Genomic DNA, 18,833 nt, shown 5'->3' on the forward strand with positions numbered 1-18,833 from the left:
TTCTCTAGCAATGAAGTCTGGCTACGACATGACAGATACTAGCACTTGCTGAGATTATGATGATTAATAAATATTTCTCACATGCCAAGCAGCTGTTTCATTGCTCAGTGCCATCAAACACCAGGCTCAGGTGCGTGGCCTCCACTATTCTCTTTCCGTAGCCAGAACCATGGCCCCATCTGGCAGAAGGTTGGGTGTTTGAAACAGTGAAGGCACAAGACAATGCCACATCATGCACCCCCCACCACACAGCGATGAAATCACCTGTTGGAGTAACTAGAGGGATGTTTGTTCCTCTCCTGTTCTCTTTACCAACCTCAGGAACTTGGGAGGAATTAAGCAGGATTCATGAAGCCCAGAAAGTACATCCCAGTAAGGAAGCCAAGCCTCTGATAGCTGCAGATCCCTTATATAACTGGAGTTTTCAGGTCATATATTTATAGACTTCTAGAACTGGAGAAGGCCTTAGAGATTATTCCAGTCCAATCCCTCCATTCTGCAGTAAAATAAAGCACAGAAAAGAGAAATGACAGACCATGGTTGCACAGATAGACACACAGCTGGCAGGAGAACCCAGGCTCCTTGACTGCTATCCCTCTGGCTGATCTTGATTTTGGCAGCATGATTTCTAGATGGAAATTACTCTGCTATCCAATGAAGATTTTTCAACCTGATTTTTTTTTTTAAAGGTTTTATTTATTTGTTAGGGTGAGCGGGATAGAGAGAGGCAGGCAGAGGAAGAAACAGGCTTCCCCACTGAGCAGGGAGCCTGATGCGGGGCTCGATCCCAGGGCCCTGGGAACGTGACCTGAGCCACCCAGGTGCCCCAACCTGATTTTTTTTAACATACAAAGGGGAAGAGAAAGAAACCTAGCACATTGTGGGTGCTCAATAATCGGGCTGGTTGGCTTTGGATGGTATAGAATAATTTATTTTCTTCCACTTAACAAGATCAGATTCAATTAACCTTAAATTTGTTTCATTAGTCATTCTGTTCAGTGACCCAAAGGCAGCTGGGGGTTTGAATCTCACCCCCCTGTCCCACTGCAAATTGGAGTATGCATCTGAGGTTACAATGTGATATTCATTGGTATGACGGGGAGGCTTTCTGAGGAAGGCACATGGATTTAGAATTGAAGCTTCCAGAGGCTTGCTGACACCCTTCTTGAGGGACAGAGACCGTCAGCCCCTGAGGTTATACAGCCTGTGAGTTAGGATATGGCACAAATACTTCTTAACCCTATTGTAAATACATGATTAAAACAGACGTAAAAAAGATTCCAATACCATATCAGTTACATGGGCCTAACAGTTCTGAATTGGCTTATCATGAAGTTTGTGAAGCAGGTCTTTATCCACATCTTCCAATGGATTCAGTGTTCTTCCAAACGCCGTCCTGACGAGTCAGGCAGGGTCATCCACAACATGGACAGACTCATATTCTGTGGGGTGCGTCCCACACTCCACGGAAGCTCAGGGGTTACGAAGGGCGGCTCTGCTGGGGGCTTTCTCTTCAGACCCTCACAGACCAGGGCTTGCAGTTTTCTGGTACGCCAGTGACACACTAGGAAGGAATGGCAGAGCACTCATTGCCGGGGTCTCCCCACGGCACAGGATGCGCGGCCCCCTCTGACACACATGCCACCTCCCACCACTGCCAACCACCCTTCAGAGACCAAACACCCTTCTGCAGTCCCCGCTGTTAGGAACAACCCCAGGGCAGGACCCCTTAATCTCTCAGTCATTCATGTATTTATGCGAAGCACTCTCTGTGTGGTGGGCACTCTAGGAGGCTCTGAAGGCGCGTGGATGTCCAAATACAGAAGTGGTTCCTTTACAGATGCTACTCACAGTCGTGGAAAGCATGACTGGTCCCTAGAATCAGCTACGTGTGCAAAACTGCGGCAGGGGTGTTAAACCACTAGATTGTTATAACAGAGTAAAGGGGCTTGGATCGGAATCTTTGCTTTGGGTATGAGGACCTGGAGGGGCTCATTAAATCAATGAGTTCTGCGTCAGACTGTTTGCAAGGAGCTAACCTGCAACCCGTGTAGCCTTTCAGGAAGCCACGCAACACCTCGCCTCCCAGGGAATGGAGTTTGGGGAACTTGTCAGTGTCGTGGCCATGGTGGGAAGGTTCTGGGCTGTGGGAAAGTCACTGTGGAGCCGTGGGTATGCCTCGCTGTCTGGAAGCTCCACACAGACTGGTGGTCTTTACCCCATAGCTAAAACTATTGGCAGAGGAGGGTGGCCTGTCTGGGGTCCCGTCGGCCTCCCGCCCCCTCGGTGCTGAGACCCGGGATGGCAGATCTGCCTGCTCTGGAGACTGCTGGGCCCTCCCCATCCCTGGAACGCTTTGGGTCCTTCAGGAGCCATTTCACCTCTAAACCCAAACCCCAAAAGGCCTATCAAATCTCCTGTCACATGCCCAGAGGGAAATCCAGCTTGGGCCAGCAGGAAGAACCGGGTCCTGCTAAGTCAACAGAGGCTGCTGTCCCAAAGGCCGCCGGAGAGTCCCGTGTGGGCAGTGCCCACCAGAGCTCAACCCAGAGGCGACAGCAGAGGAAACTGTCCTTGGATGGTCTCCTTTTGCCAGGCATTGTCCACTATAAGTATCTCCTAGGGATTTCCCAAAATGATTCCAATGACTACAGAACCCCAGCTACACTCTGCTACGCACACGAGGTAGTAAGCCATGATGCTGTAATGCGCTCATCTGGTTTCCTGAAAGATCGCCCAGTCTTCATGTGTACCCACGCATGCCTGCATCCACAAGGTGCACAGCAATCACAGAACAAACGTGCTGCCTCTAATTAAGGCATTAACACCCATTTCTGTCCCTGACTCTGCAGTCATCACACAGTGGCCTTCACAAAGAAAGGTCTCAAATGGGCTAGGGATGGACACGAGAGATTAGACTCTTGGGGACTTTTATCCGTCACACTCATCTTCTTGGCAAACAATGAAATCTCTGTGTGATACTGGGCACTGAGGAGCCCTCTTCCCTCAAAGAAAGCCCAGCTGCAAGCTGCAACTTGAAGGGGATTTCTTGCTGTTTTCCAGCAAGTTCTAGGGGCCGCCTCAATGGCAGAAGGAAGACAGCCCGGACCCAACGCTGCCCAGTGGAGAGAGAGAGCCTGCCATCCCACTGTCCTCTCTGTAGTGCTCAGGCCTCTGCCCTGGCCTCCCCCAGACTGAGTGGACAGTCGAGGGGCCTCATACCAGAGTGGTGAACTTGTCCACACAGGCATTGCGGATCTTCTCTGGGGTGGCAGGGCTGTCGAGCCGGAAAAGCTTCTCCATCTTACAATCTGGGTTCCTAGCTCGAGCTGCACTGATGGCGTCTTTGATGGCAAAGAAGATAGAGGCTGCCAGAAAGAGGGGCGGCTCCCCGACGGCCTGGACGGACAGAGCACGAGACAGGGAATCAGGCAACGCGACCCCAGCCTCCACAGCTGGAGGGCTGGTGACGCCTGGAACCCCAGCTGGCCCCAGCAGGTTGCTCCCAGTAAGGCAGGGAGGATGGTCAGAATCCTTCAGGAGCCGAGAACAAGCAACCCTAGGAAATGACTCAACCTCATTGGCATATTTCTTTTAACTCGCACTATGTGATTTTCTCTGATGCCATCATGCAAATAAAATGTACCATTAAAAGTTGTAATAAATAATTATATTTTAGGGGCATCTGGGTGGCTCAGTCAGTTAAGTGTCTGCCTTCGGCCCAGGTCATGATCCCAGGGTCCTGGGATCAAGTCCCACATTGGGCTCCTTGCTCAGCGGGGAGTCTGCTTCTCCCTCTGCCTCTGCCCGCCGCCACTCTGCCTGTTTGTGCACTCGCTCTCTCTCTCGCTTTCTCTCTCTCTCAGATAAATTAATTAACTAGGTTGTTTTGTTTTGTCCCCCAAAGCATAGATCAGAAACTTCCTGCATCAAAATCCCTGGGATACCTGTTAAAAATGCACATTCCAGGGCCTTACTCCAGACCTACCGAATCAAAATTTCTAGGGATGGGTCCCACAGAAATGCATTTTTGTCATGCATCTGCAGTGAGCCCGATGCGTGTTAAACCGTGAAAGTCGATGGCAAGGATCACAGAGCGTCCAGACCCAACCACAGTAAAGTAAACCATGAGATGAGCAAATGAGTGTGTTTCACTGGTTACAAGTGATCATCTGTCTTCCTTCTTTGATCTAGGACTGTATCAGTCAGCTTACTTGATTTTTGACCGTTTTTCCATCCTTACTGGGGACGGCAAGGAAATAGAGGATGGCTAGAATCCTTCAGGCATGCGGATCAAGTTTAAGGTCAGGTGCCAGCCACTGAAGAGGACAAAGGGTTGGCACAGAGGTGTTGCCCAATCTGCAATGAATATGCTTTTCTTGTGGGATAATGGGGGGAGGGGGCATATGTGGGATCATCTTTAGGACCAAGCATCAAAATGCACACGTGAGACATGGGTGGAGATCAGGCTTTGACCTTGTAGACTTCAACCGGATTAAGGAATCCCTCTGAGTGCAGCCAAAGGAGCTAGCTTTGACCACGCACAAGTAGTGTCATCCCAGCTCTGTTTCCTCAGGCAGGGACAGCCCACCTTTCTGCCATCCTCACCAAAGCTAGCGTCAAGCCCTCTGGTCCTTCCAGACCAACCGCCAGCAGACCTGTGGTGGAGCCCCTCCTTCCCCCCACAGCCTCCCACCGTGCAGACCAGAAGGCAGCACAGACCCAGGGCAACGGTACCTTGGACGCATAGATGGCCTTCTTGTTGGGACAGTCACGGAGCAGGGACACCCTGAACTCAGTGGGGATGCTGCCAAATGCAGGGATCTTGTAGGTGCTGGGGCCACGGGTGTGCAGGCTCCCCTCTGGGGAGTAGTGCAGCTCCTCCAGGGTGAAAAGGCCAAGGCCCTGCACAAAGGCCCCTTCCACCTGCAAGGCAGACAGAGAGCACAGTCACTCTGCTTCCCCACCCCGGCCAAGCACAGATACTGCTTGCCCCATCAGGCACCAAGCCTCACCTGGAGTGGGCCCGGAAAGGAGTAGAAAACAGCCCTCCACAGCCTACCTGGCCCCCGCCCAGCCTGGGATCACCTCTCTGGGCCTTCGCCAGGCACTGAGGTAGGCAGGGAGAAGGTATCAACACTGGAGATTCGTTTTAGAACTTGTCAGCGATTCCAGAAGACTCATACCATGGTAGGCATAATTTTTCATTAAAATCTGCCACAGAGGGGGTGGAACTGTTCCCCCCACGCTGCCACTGGGGAAACGGCAACTCAGAGCTGAGAAGCAGTCTCCCAGGCTGACGGTTGCTGCGTGTCCCTCGGGGGCCAACGTGACTCCCATGTGCCAAGTGGGACCATGTGCTTGCAGGCAGCCCCGCAAGACAGGAGGAATTTCTGGGTTGGTGGATTTAGGCTTTGTGAACTCCCAGCCCTGCCTGGCTCTAGGCGAAGCAGTGACCGCGCTGGGGCTTACGGATTTCTCGGAGGGCACCTGCCACACGCTGTGGACCCCACACGTCTGTTCTCCCAGCCTCCCTGCTCACCGCGGAACTCGGGGGACACACCCGCGGCCGAGCCCATCACCCCCCGGGTCACCCGTGTGCCTTACCTGTCCAATATCAATGGCGGGGTTCAGACTGGAACCGACATCCATGACAATGTCGGTGCGGAGGTTCTGTAGTGGGGGGAGGGGGGAGAACAAAACGCAGTGTGAGAAGAAAGGAAGGTGTGGGATGACAGAGGGGCCTTGGGGATCCTTGAGTCACTGCATCAACCAAATGGCACTTTCAGAAGCATAGGACCCTGGGCGCACTCAGGCAGGGTGTTCGTGGCCCTGCCGGTCCACACTGGCATCGTCAATGCTCAGATTTGAGTTGGGACAGGCTGGGCAGGGGATGGCGGTGGCTACGCTCGGCTGTGATCAGGAGTCACGTGCGCACACCTCCATGTGAGTGGGAAGGCCGGTTCCCAGGTCCCTGGGCTCCGAACCCGAGTCTGGGTCGATTGTGTCAGGAAGGGGACAACAAACTACGTTCCATGGGCTGATTCCAGCCTGAGCCCCGTTTTGGGGGGGACCTGTGAGCCAATAATGGTGTCTGCCTTTTTAAGGGACTGACAAAAATAAAAGGAATATGGCGTGACACGTGACAATTATGTGAAATTCACAGTCAAGTGTGCACAAACCGCCTCGTAGGGGAACATGGCCATGGCCGTTCGTTTGCGTTCGTCTGTGGCTGTTCTCCTGCTTCTGTGATGAGGGGCAGAGGAGGTGAAGCAGAGTCTTTGGGGGCCCAAAAAAGCCTCAAATACTTGCTCACTGGTCCTTTCTAGGAGGTCTTCCAGGCTGTGATGTCAGACATTATTTTCCAAGCCAGAAAGTGCGTTCTTAGTGTTTGCAAGTCACTCGTTTCTCCTCCCTTCCCCCTAACCTAGTACACAAAGGTTTGGAAACCCCTTACTTTGTGATCCCCTGTTAAGCAGTCGATTTCCACTTCAGAGCAAGCCACCCCGTAGGAGAAGTAGTGGAAGGGGTTCCCTGAGTTCGTCTCAAAGCTGTAGCCAAGGTTGGGTGTCCTGGGAGAGAGAGGAGAAATCATTGCACACGTGGTAAGATGAGCATTGCCCCTCACCACACACATACATACACACACACACACACACACACACACACACACACACACACACACAGCTTGACCCACAAAATCCTAAGACTCCAAAGGTTTTTTTTTTCATTCAGCTGTTCTTCATAAAAGCCCATGTGCTTTTAATATTTTGAACCTGTTAATGAAATCCGGGTGTTCCAGAGCTTTCCGCCTCCTGTCTGCTCAGTTATGCCCAAGGCTCTTATGAGAATCATTCTGCACAGCTGAGCGGAATATAAAATCAGGATGCTGGCCTCTACGTGGTAGAAACGGGACACACTTGCCCAAGCTCGGGAAAGACACAAAGGCTGCACTCCCAAAGGATCTGCTGAGCTGGTATTCCAGGTCTAGGAGCCAGAGAGCCGGCCTGTGCTGCCTCCTGGGCCGCTCACCTTTCTCCAGGTGAGAGCTGAGGTCAGCAGCTCCCGCAGCCTGGGTGCACCTGGAACCACTTGCCTGCATGATTCCTTGGCTATGGGCCCCTTCTTGGTTCCAACAAAGGACTTGAGGAAAGTGTTACTGATAAAAGCAGATGCTCTCTTATATTTTTTTTCTTCTTTAATCCTGAGTATCTTACACAATTCCAATTTCACATGAGTCATAAGTGTGTGTGTGTGTCTTCTCACACCTGGAGTTAATAGTCTCCCGCACCTGTGTTTTTTTTATTCATGACACAGAAAATCATGAGCTGATGGGATTGGAGTGTGCATGCACGTAAAACCATCGCTGAGCTGAGGGGAAAGGATTCTCCCAGGAGAACCTGCCACCTTCTCTGACCTTGGATTTCACCATCTTCACTTGGGTGTTCCTTTATATTACCCAGTTTTATCAACCCTGAAAACGAAGCAAGAACTTCTGAGAAAATCCGCACATGTTTGCGCAAGTCAAGTATCACGAAACCCGGGGGCACTGGCAAAATGTTTGTTTGCCTAAAATACATATTGAACTTCTTCTCCAAACCCATTGATGTGCGAAAGAAAAGGTCCTAGTTAAACTTCTCAGAGAAAGCTGGAACATTACGGCCGGTAGGAAATATCATCGCATCTTTTTACAGCCTTGGAATCGCATCTTTTTACAGCCTTGGAATCAGATCAGCGAGGTCTCTAGCTCTTCATGTTGCTACTGAATTTCAAAGTCGCAGAAGGTATGTGCTCTTTTCCGAATCTCACTTTCAGCACCACTGACGTCTGCATTTTGAAACCAGACCACGTGCTCTAACTCCTCCCGTGGTTCTTTCCAAGGAAAGCCTCCAGGCAGAAATCTGACGCGTGGTACAGAGGAAGGGATGCGGGTAACTCGGCCCCAGGTTCTAGGAGAACCCCAAGGGAGGGGTGGCTGGGGATGGTCCCACTAGGTTGTTAATGAGGAAACAGGCCCAGCGAGATCCCCGATCTCTCCAAGCACAAGAAGATGCTTCCAGACCAGAACCAGAGCACAAGTCTGCAGATAGGACGGCTCATGCTTCTGCCTCCTTGGCACACAGACTGGCGATGCCGGGCACTTTAGAGCATCTTCAGAGTGAAACGAGCCGCAGTCCATTGAAGAGATTAGAGTTTTAGGGGAACTGCTCTCTCCCGACCTAAGGCTGGGAGCGTCCGGTGCTGGGGGGGGGGGCACTTCAGAGGTTAGGATGAGAACACATGGTGAGGCGGGTGAGACCAGCTCCGTACTTACTTATAAAACCCGGTTGCAGACAAGCTCACTGCGTCAATGTAGGCAGCTAAGACCTGAGGAGAGGAGAGAGACAACGGGAAGGGCTTAGCATGGTTTCCAGGATCCCTGCCCCAGCACTGAGGTTTCACGGGTTCACCCTCCTCAGACCAGGTCTGTGTACCAGCGGCTCTCCCCCCCACCACAAAGTTTTGCCTCACATGCCCCTGCGTGAGGAGAAGGCACAGGACGCCTGCAGGCTACAGCAGCCTCTCAGGTGGTCTTTGTCCTTCGAGGAGCCTCCCCAGGCCGCCTGGAGCCCAGCCCAACCATAGTGAGCATCTCAACCTACTGCCCACGTCACTCCCCAGCCCTAGAGCTTAGTCCCCCCATCATCTCCAAAGAACATGCTTGACATTCAGGACCCCAGGAGTCTCTCTGCCTTCATGTCTCACACACACCCATGCCAGCCCAACTCGAGGGGCAGCTCTCTCCCAGCCCCTCCATGGCCCCACAGCTCTACGCCTTTGTTTGCACGGTTCCTCCACTGTATCTGCCCAAATCCTTTCCCTCCCTCAACGCCCAGCTCAAGCTTGCCTCTCTCTGTCTCCATGCTGAAATCCAAACTACCCAAATCAACCTAGTTTCGTGTGGTATTGTGTGTGGTATTGTGTGAGTGTGGGAAGGGAAGTGGACGGGGTCTGAGAGAAATAGCTTGTCTTCTTTGGGTCTCTAGAGGGAAGCATATGCTATCTGACTGGGTCATGTGTGGGCTCACTCTGTATGTTACCGTTGTGCCCACGTTTCCCACCCCAATGCTGGGAGATGATAAAGCGGGGCTGCCACTGAGGCGTCCGCTTGTTGGAAGAGATGAGGTCTCCCTCCAAAGAGAGACCTCCCTGCGGCTTTCCTCTGAGGGTCCCCGACACACAGGCCTCCAAACCAGAACCCAGAGAACTGGGCTCCTTCTTATTATGAGTGCTTGCCTGTGACTTCTAAAAACCACAGGAATGATATAAACTCTTGGGAAATGTCTTTTCCCCCCACACCTTCACAGATGGAGCCTTGGTGGACTCCAGAGTTGGAAGGGGATATGCTGCTAGGGGCAGCCCTCCCACAGCAGGAGGTTTGAAGAAAACCAGGCTCGTGAAGACTGAGGATGAGTGGGGTGTGGGACCAGGCCCAGAGTCAGGCCCATTCAGCAGTCACCCCACCTTCCAAGGCTCAGGGCAGCCCATCTCCCAGTCCTCACAGGGCTGTCAAGATCCTGGATCAAAATTTTTCCTCAGGTGACTTCCCTCAACCATGAAAACCACAGAGAAAGGGGCCCAGCAAGGTGGAGCATTTACTTGTCCTGTGAAACCATACCCACCACTTTAGCTTCTCTGCCTGTGACTAGATCGTGATCCTATTACTGCTGCAGGAAGGACAGAGAGTCTGCCTTCAATGTCCCTCATTTTCAAAAGCAACTTGGACCAGCTCAGACTTACCCAGTCTTCCCAGGTGCCAGTAGGATTCTTTTTCTTGAAGGGTTCCAGCCTTTTCAGGATGGTCTGACAAGCTTCCTAAGAACACATACACCGCATACCAGACACATTAGTCTTCTGCATTTCCTGGCCCAGGCAAAAGCCCAAGGGCGTCAGCAGGGCCAACTCCAAGTAATGCTGTGCCCATGGTGCCATTCTGACAGCCTTGCCACCCTCTCAGGAATGACTGAGGCCCAGGATAGAAGCCATAGGACCCCATCGAAGGGACCAGAATTGGCCTTTGTGGGAGAACACCCAGTTCTTAGGCTACAGATGAAATATTTGAGGGATCCCAAAGGAGATGACTTCTCCCATCAAACACTTTTCTTAATTTCATCTTCCATGTGGAAAGAGAAGCCAGTGGGTCTGACCTGGCCAACCCCAAAATCCAATTCCAACCTTGTCCATAGTCTTTAGATCAGTTCTAACACTGGGGAGTATATCTTTCCAGAATGCTCCTTGTGACCCTCCAAATCTCCTCCCCATCCTACACTCAACCTTCTTGGCTCTGATGGAAGTGATTTTGGCTCTTTAGGCCTCTCTTTCAGCTTGGTGTCAGGAGGAACAGCATTCTCCTGGATAAGACAGCCAGTGCCAAAGAGCCAACAAGGACCATTCCAGCTCCCACCCCAGGGGGCTCTCTGGGCCCAGAACCCTGGGCTGGCCCTCAGCTCTGGGGGCTGCCCAGGCTCCTCACATAGACAGCCTGTCCGTTGATGTCAGCGCTGACGGAGGCAGCCGTGGGAGAGGTGTTTGGCACGGTGTTAGTGCTCGTCTCGCTGATATAAATCTTAGAGGTGGGTATTTTCAGAGCTCTGCTGGCCACCTGGGAAAAGAGACAACATCACTTTCTCAGGGAGGGGTTAGCATGGGGCTTGGCTGCCTTTGCCCCAAGACAGACTCAGGTTCACTCTTGCAGGCAACAAAATAATTTTATAAACTATAATCCTATTGAGACTGGGATGTTCTCATACCTGTCTCAGTTTGAAGCAGAACTTTATGGAGTGACTTCGTTGTATGAAATAAGTCAAGCAGAGGGAGTCAATTATATGGTTTCACTTGTGGAGCATAAGGAATAACACAGAAGACATTGAGAGATGGAGAGGAGAAGTGAGTTGGGGGAAATCAGAGGGGGAGACAAACCATGAGAGACTGTGGAATCTGAGAAAGAAACTGAGGGTTTTGGAGGGGAGGGGGTTGGGGGGTTAGGTGAGCCTGGTAGTGGGTATTATGGAGGGCACGTATTGCATGGAGCACTGGGTGTGGTGCATAAACAACAAATTTTGGAACTTGAGAAAAAATAAATAAAAAATTGTAAACCCAATGGTGACTCACAGTGCTTTTTAAAGCTAAACTTGGCTTTTTTTTTTTTTTTTTTTTTTTAAATTCAATTTGGCCAGTCGGTGAGCCAAGCAGTTGTGCCAACTCTAATCCAGTTCCAATATCTGAGCTCCACTGCGGGGGTGGGGGGGAAGCTTGTTACCTTCATAACCACAACACACCCACTTATACACAGTTGGGCAAGGGCATCCAAAAGATGTGACCCCCAGCTGACCCTTGAGCCTGACCTGGTGGACCGGAGGCTCCTCACCCCTCTCTTGTCCTTGGAATGTGGGTTCCACTTGCCTTTCCTACTCCCAAAGTCTGCTCCAAGGTCACAACCTCCAAGGATGATGACCTGACATTGAGAACACCTGCACATGACCTTGACCAAACCCAATTAAGGCCCCTCTCTCTATAAACTTTTAAGATTCAGTGGAGATCATTCATCTTGCCGCCTCCCAAGGCAACCCTCTTATGTAAGTTCCCTTTGCTTATGAAAACTGTGACCTGACAACCTATGCCTCATTTTTCTGTCTCTGAGTAGAAGGACCAGTGTCTGATCTCTCCTGGGAAGCTCCCCTAGGATCTTGCAACCAATATAATCATAAAGCCATAGAATGCTGGCAACGGAAGTGACCTTGGGGGTTACCTGGCCAAGCCCTTTGCACAGATGAGGAAACAAAGGCCAGGAGGGGAGAAGACTTGCCCGAGACCACATGTAAACAGACGGCAGAGCCTGGCCAGAGCTGGGGCCTCTTCTGCCTGTGCGGTGCGCCGCCACTCAGCGTCTCACCACACCCTCCCCCACCACCCGGGCACTGCGAGGCCAGAGAGGGCTCCCAGTGTCCAGGCCGCTCACCTGGACCATCTTGGTGTGCAGGCCTTGGCCCATCTCCATGCCCCCATGGGTCAGCAGCACAGAGCCATCTGTGTACACATGAATCAGGGCTCCTGCCTAAGGGAAGGACACCAAACACAAAATTCAGTAAATTCAACCCCGACTTGAGGCTTGGGACCGATGGGGCCAGATCCCAGGAGGAAGAAAACCAGAGGCAGCATTTCGGTTAGAAACCTTAGACAAAACCTGCAGCGGCTGTCAATCTCGTGATTTAATGATGTAGCCCTTCAACACTTTGCCAATATTTTCCAATTCCTCTATGTGTCTCCTGTCTTCAGAAAAAAGGTGGTCAGATAAATGTCTTTGTGTTCACTCTACAGAGGAAGCCAAGGATCAGAAAGGCAGAGTAGCTCTCTGTAGTCCTACAACCAGGAGGAGGAAGAACTAGGACTTGACCCCAGATATCTGAGTCCCATGCTGCCCTCACTGACCTGTGACATTCTGAACAAACAGAAATATGCAAGTTCAACTTCATTTAAACAGCAGAGAGCCCCTCCACTCATCTCTGTTACCAGTGACAATGACCCTTCCTTTGCAATACAGCAGACAAGAGGGGGAAATGGGGCCCCAGCCCAGTGCAGAGGGACAAAATTATATAAAGCAATTACCTGGTTCAGAAAAGGAAGAGTGAAGCTTATTCCAAACTTGGTAGGAATGATGCATAATCCTCTCTTCTTCCAACAATTCTCCCTGGAGAAAAAGGAAGATTCTCATAGAACTTTCTCTACCATGTTTGCGTCAGCTCAGACGTGGTGTCAGACAACATTTTTGCAAAATTGGAACAAGGCATCCTTGGAACGGCCCACATAGTGTTCGCCATAACTGAGTGGTTCACCATAACCGAGTTGTGCCTCAGTTGTGTAAACCAAATAAGAAAGGTCAGATCTGGGTTCTGGGTCCCTCTGTGCAGCTGAAGCAGGGCCCACCCCTGAGAGCCTGGACTTAGAAGTTTTGTCACTTCCCCTCAGAGTGGAGTTCAGACGGGGTCAGTGTGCCCTGGTGATCTTGGACTGTGACTGTCCCCGGGATGAACTGAGTCACACCTTGGTGATGATCCTAGTAACACCTTCCCTGTGCATTCTATTTGGTTTTCTGGGTAACTCAGTGAGGAAACAGAGTCAGTGTAATTATCCCCACTTCACAGATGTTGAAACCGAGGCCCAAGTGATGGAGTGACGGAAAGGTCCTATTTACAGATTCATGTCGGAGGCAGGTGTGTAACTGTGGTTTTCGGGGTTCTGGGCTGGCGTTCCCCTAAAAGGTGGGCGAACGTAGAGACGGACCATACTGATGGGCTAGGATGCTGAGGGCCGGCTGTAAGCCCATCTGCCCCCAGGCTCAACATCATTTCAGGATCTTAAAGAGATGGCCACGAAAGGGGCCCCAAACTCAGCCCTCCCGCGCCTTATCTGTTATTAGCCTGGTATTCTGAGTTCAGCCAAGAGGCTGCAGAAAATGAGACCCGAGAGATCCCCAGAACATCGGACTCCTCCCCTCCCCCATGCTTACTCATTGAACTTGTCAATCTTGCTCCTCCGGGCATGATACTGAGAGCTGGCTAGGCATTCATCCCAGCACCTGGACAAGGTGAACCCCTCAAGCTTCTGGTTGAAGTGTGTCAAGTCCCCTTCCTTATACAGGTTTTTCCTCCGCACCTTTGCAAAGAGAGAGACACTGAGGGCTCGCTGGTGGCAATGGATGAAAGGGTTGCAACCTCAAGGTAAGCTTCCGACCCCCTCCACATCACGTGCCTCTCCTCTGCTCCCCCCCAGGAGATGTCCAAGACACAAAGCCACCGTTCCCTCAAAGTAGGGGTGACCCGCGCCACCAAACTCCCGGCCGACTTACTTCCTCTGCCGGCAGCCCGCAGGTCAGAGCGACTTCACTCATCCAGTACTCAGCAATGAGCATCCCCTGAGGCCCCCCAAAGCCTCGGAAGGCTGTGTTGGAGGCCAGGTTGGTCTTGCAGAGCCGCCCAGTGCCCAGGATGTTGGGGATTTTGTAAGAGTTGTCCATGTGGAATAAGGCTCTTTCCATTATCTGCAGCGGAAGACACCAAAATGGGAAAGAAGAGTGCACCGATGTCATTGGCACTTCAAAAAAGGGACTTCAAGGGCTGCACCCCCTCTGTCTTTCCCAGCCCTCCCTAGCTCCTCAGGCCCAAGTTATTTCTCGCATATGAAGGGGTATGCAACACAGGACTCCTTCCTGGGCTCCCGGCGTCTGTGTCTCTCCACCCTCTCACCTAACCCTCAAACAAAAGTACAAGGTCCTTTTAGGTTAACCACTTGCTTAAAAAAGCCACTTTTTCTCTTTGGAGTAAAGTCTGTATAAGCTTCAGTGTGGAATTCAAGACTCTTCAAGCATATTTTTAATCCTCTCTGTTGACTATACGTTCCCCTTACCTGATATGCCTCTCCTCACCTCACCCAACTACTAACATCCCCACTCAGCTCCTCCCTGGGGAAGCCCTTCCCAGACACTCCAGTTAGGACCAATCTCTTGCCTCTTCAAAAAGAAAAAAAAAAAAAATAGGTGATCTTATGATGAATTGATTTTATGTAGTTTGTGTTCCCATTAGAGTTGTATGGTAAACAGCTTAAAGAGTCAAATACTTCTGTAAGTTTGTGTTGTGCAGAATAGCAGTCCTCCCTGTCCTCCCTTCTACCCCACATAGAGTTCTCCCAGCTCATTTGATAGCTCTTACACACTAACTTCCACATCTCTAATAATGCCTTACACTGAAACTTTTTTTTTAAGATTTCACTTATTTTTGAGAGAGAGAGAATGTGAGAGAGAGAGAGAGAGAGAGAGCATGAGAGGGGAGACGGTCAGAGGGAGAAGCAGATTCCCTGATGAGCAGGGAGCCCAATGTGGGACTCGATCCCAGGACTCCAGGATCATGACCTGAGCTGAAGGCAATTGCTTAACCAACTGAGCCACCCAGGCGCCCCTACACTGAAACTTCTTGATGTGTTCAGTTATAGACTCTTATATTGCTTTCTTGTTACAGAAAAGGGGGGTATCATTCTCACCTAACCCCCATTCCTGAAATCACATCACCTTCCTGTCCCCCATCCTCCCCATATAGTCATATTTTGACCTGACCGATAGGCAGTTTGATATCATCCTGTAAACATTACTGACAGCTGAATCACCTGGTTACACTGTGCTTACTTCTCTCTTTCTTGATAGTAACCGCCCCTGGAGCTAATGATTATCTTCACTTTTTCATTTTCTTAGTTTTCTTTTTTCTTAAGATTTTATTTATTTATTTGACAGAGACAGAGATCACATGTAGGCAGAGAGGTAAGCAGAGAGAGAGGAAGGAAAACAGGCTCCCCTCTGAGCAGAGAGCTCGATGCGGGGCTCAATCCCAAGACCCTGGAATCATGACCTGAGCTGAAGGCAGAGGCTTTAACCCACTGAGCCACCCAGGCACCCCTCATTTTCTTAGTTTTCTGTGCAATTATTACTAAGTCAACTTAAAGTTTTCCCCAGTGCTAGAAATCTGCTCTCAATATGTTGGAACACTTTAAACTTTCTAGCAGCCTTATCTTTTAGAAGAAATTATTCCTGGAGACTTCTGGCTAACTGCAATTTCAATGGGCAGCCCATTTGAGTCCCTGTCCCACTGTTACCTTGGGATCTTCCCTCACATTCATCCCAGATTCTCTTTGCCTCTCTCCATATTAAAACTCCCCTTCCTGGAAACCACATCTTCCCCTTTCCTAGTCTTACACCTTCATTTTGTTGGAGTACATTCTTGAATATCTTCTCAAAAAAATAAGAAGAGGGGTGCCTGGGCAGCTCATTGGGTTAAAGCCTCTGTCTTCGGCTCAGGTCATGATCTCAGGGTCCTGGGATCGAGTCCCACATCGGGCTCTCTGCTCAGTGGGGAGCCTGCTTCCTCCTCTCTCTCTCTCTCTGCCTGCCTCTCTGCCTACTTGTGATCTGTCTGTCAAATAAATAAATAAAAATTTAAACAAATAAAAAAAATAAGAGTATATAGAGAGGAACATTTTTGAGACTTGCCTGCCTGAAATGTCTTTCTTATACTCTCATCCTTAATTAATGATTTGGCCATATATAGGATTCTAGGTTGGAAACAGGTTTTCCAGTTTCTCTCAGCATTCTGAAGGCATTTTACTGGCAAATGCAATCAGTGTCTTTCAATTCTTGGAAACATTATATCTCCTTCCTAAAAATTATAAAATCTTCTTTACCTCTAGGTTTCTCCAAGTTTGCAGCGATGTAAAACTTAGCATAGGTCTATTTTCCTTCATTGTGCTGCTTACTGGAAGGGCTCTTTCAATCTCAAACTGTATGGCCATCAGTTTGGGGGGATTTCCCAAGTCACTTCTAGATAGTTTCCATTCTTTCTCTCTGAAACTTTGATTATTTGGGTCTCCTGGACAAGACCTTGAATTTTGTTGTATCTTCTCTCAGACTTTTCTGTATTTTTTTCTTTACTTAGGGAGATTTGCTCGAGTTTCTTCCAACCCTTCTGCTTTCAGAGTTTTAATTCACCAGAGTTCATTTTTATTCTCTGACTGTTCCATTTTTATGGCATCCTATTCTTTCTTGAAGGTATAATAACTCATCTCTCTGAGGAGACCAATGGCAGCTTTTATTTGTTTGTTTCATTTGGGGTTTGGTTTACTTCCCCACGTATAGTCTCTCTTTCCCACAGGTTGCTTTTTGTGTCTTTGGTTATTTCAGTCTTAGTCATCCTAGATGCTTTTAGTATGTCTCAATTAATTCCATTTTTGCTTTCCCTTAGCACTCTATCAACTTGTACTTCTATTTCATTTTGTCTTTTATTATCTGTCTCCCTCACCACACTGGGAACTTCCTGAGGGAAGAAACAAAGCTGTATATTCTTCTTTATGTTGCCACTCTAGGCACTCAATAAATGTTTGCTGAATTGAATTTAAAAGCTTCTAAGATCTTTGGGGACAGGCACCATATCTTTTTCAACCTGATTTTTCCTACAACACCAAAAGGCATATGTTGCAAATGGTGAGAATGCTAAATGTGTTTCTTTTTTCGAGACGTTTTCACACTAGATCTGAAGTGTGAAGTTTTCTAATTGAGTCAGTTAGCCCCTAGCAAAGAGGAGAAACACAGGCGGTGGGGATTCATGGGAACTTCTGTTTTCCCTGAAATGTGACTTATTTTTACAAGAAGAATCTATGTGTATATAACTAATATGGTTATAAAGTAAAGATTCTAAAAATTATAAAGAGTAGTATCACAAAAATAACTGTTAACTTCCAGAATTAACAAAATACATGTCTACATTAGACTTATAGGAGGGGCACCTATGCGGCCCAGTTGGTTAAGCCTCTGCCTTCTGCTCTGGTCATGCTCCCAGGGTCTTGGGATCGAGCCCCGCATCAGGCTCCCAGCTCAGCAGGGAGCCTGCTTCTCTCTCTCTCTCCCCTGCTCATGATTCTCTCTCACACTCACAAATAAATAAGTAAAATCTTTAAAAAACAAAACAAACAGAAAAGACTCATAGGAGAATGTTCAGAGTAGCATTATCCATACAGGCTAAACACTGGAAATGACTCAAATGTTCATTAAGTGGTGAATGGAAAACAAACAATGGTCTATCCATATGATGAAATACTGTCAACAGAAAAGCATGAAGGACTAATCCATACTACAAAAGGGGTGAACCTAAAAACAATCTGAAGATAAAAAGCTAGACACAAAATATGACATAGTGCACAAATCTATTTACATATATCAACTACAAGAGGAAAATCTATAAAGACAGAGAGTAGACAGTGGGTGTCTAGGCCTGGTGGGTAGGGAGGGTAAGAACAGGAGCAGCTATGAGAGATGACTTTGGGGCCATGGAAATGTTTGAAAACTAGATCATGATAATGGTTGCATGACTCTTTAAATTGACTAAAAACCATTGAACTATATACTTTAAGTGGGTGAATTTTATGGTGTGTAAACTATACTTCAATGAAACAGTTACTAAACAAAAAAAGAAGAAATTCAATTCATTCCTTAAAATTCAAACATCACAAAAATGTGTTATATAGGAAATGACAGTGAGTGCCCCCCTTGTCCCACCCAATCACTGTTTAGTGTATATTCTTTTGGGATTTTCCATGCATATCATTATATCTATTATATATACATATATATGTATATGTGTATATATATGTGTGTGTGTGTATATATATATATTACAAAGGCATACATTAATTTTATATGCATATACATGCAATGTCACTAGACCGTGCATCTAGTTTTGTAACTAACTTTGCTTGCTTGGCAAAATATCTGGAAAAAGCAGGAAGTGTTTCCAATCAGGAAAGTAATATGATTATCTTTGTGCTTTGGAGATGAGCGAAGGGTGGGGAACCCAAGGGTGAGGACCCGTGGGGAGGCTACCACCATGGTAACAGGCAGGAACTGAGGAGGCCCATGCCAGGGTGGCTGTGGGGCCTGCCCTTGACCCCCACCCTACCCCCACCCCCAGGATGCAGGGGTACCTTGCACTTACGCTCTGGGAGAGATCCATGGTGTTCCCTGCATTGCTGTAGTGCTCAACCTTCAAAGCCACCACCTTCCCATTCTTCATGAAGCCGACCTGATGAGGAGAGGGAATTCTTACGAGTGCTCTTCCTCTGCTAACCCGAGTCATCCCCTCCCACCTAGGCTACCTGAAGGAAAGTGGACAGAACAAGACATCACACCATGAAAATGAGGTCACCAGAGCTTAACAGGTGAAGCAGAGAGGAACTAACTTCTTTCCAGTGACGTTCCATGT

The 18,833-nt window shown here is 49.0% G+C and overlaps 1 protein-coding gene across 2 annotated transcripts in view; it reads right to left on the bottom strand.

Moving 5' to 3' along the window:
* Positions 1-1,452: 1,452 nt before the first annotated feature.
* XDH (xanthine dehydrogenase) overlaps positions 1,453-18,833 on the bottom strand; it is a 59,807-nt gene continuing 42,426 nt past the window's right edge. For both annotated transcript variants that reach the window (XM_032881836.1, XM_032881835.1), the window contains exons 24-36: positions 18,567-18,653; positions 13,886-14,077; positions 13,547-13,692; positions 12,646-12,727; positions 11,999-12,094; positions 10,514-10,642; positions 9,781-9,855; positions 8,315-8,367; positions 6,458-6,572; positions 5,608-5,673; positions 4,738-4,926; positions 3,223-3,399; positions 1,453-1,564 (exon numbers count right to left, since the gene is read on the bottom strand). In XM_032881836.1, coding sequence (XP_032737727.1) covers positions 1,514-1,564; positions 3,223-3,399; positions 4,738-4,926; positions 5,608-5,673; positions 6,458-6,572; positions 8,315-8,367; positions 9,781-9,855; positions 10,514-10,642; positions 11,999-12,094; positions 12,646-12,727; positions 13,547-13,692; positions 13,886-14,077; positions 18,567-18,653 — 1,458 coding nt within the window. In that variant the 3' untranslated portion in view covers positions 1,453-1,513. The remainder of the gene's footprint in view (positions 1,565-3,222; positions 3,400-4,737; positions 4,927-5,607; positions 5,674-6,457; positions 6,573-8,314; positions 8,368-9,780; positions 9,856-10,513; positions 10,643-11,998; positions 12,095-12,645; positions 12,728-13,546; positions 13,693-13,885; positions 14,078-18,566; positions 18,654-18,833) is intronic.

The sequence above is a fragment of the Lontra canadensis genome, unplaced genomic scaffold (genome assembly GCF_010015895.1).
Source record: "Lontra canadensis isolate GAN:19392208 unplaced genomic scaffold, GSC_riverotter_1.0 scaffold78, whole genome shotgun sequence".
Taxonomy (NCBI): Eukaryota; Metazoa; Chordata; class Mammalia; order Carnivora; family Mustelidae; genus Lontra; species Lontra canadensis.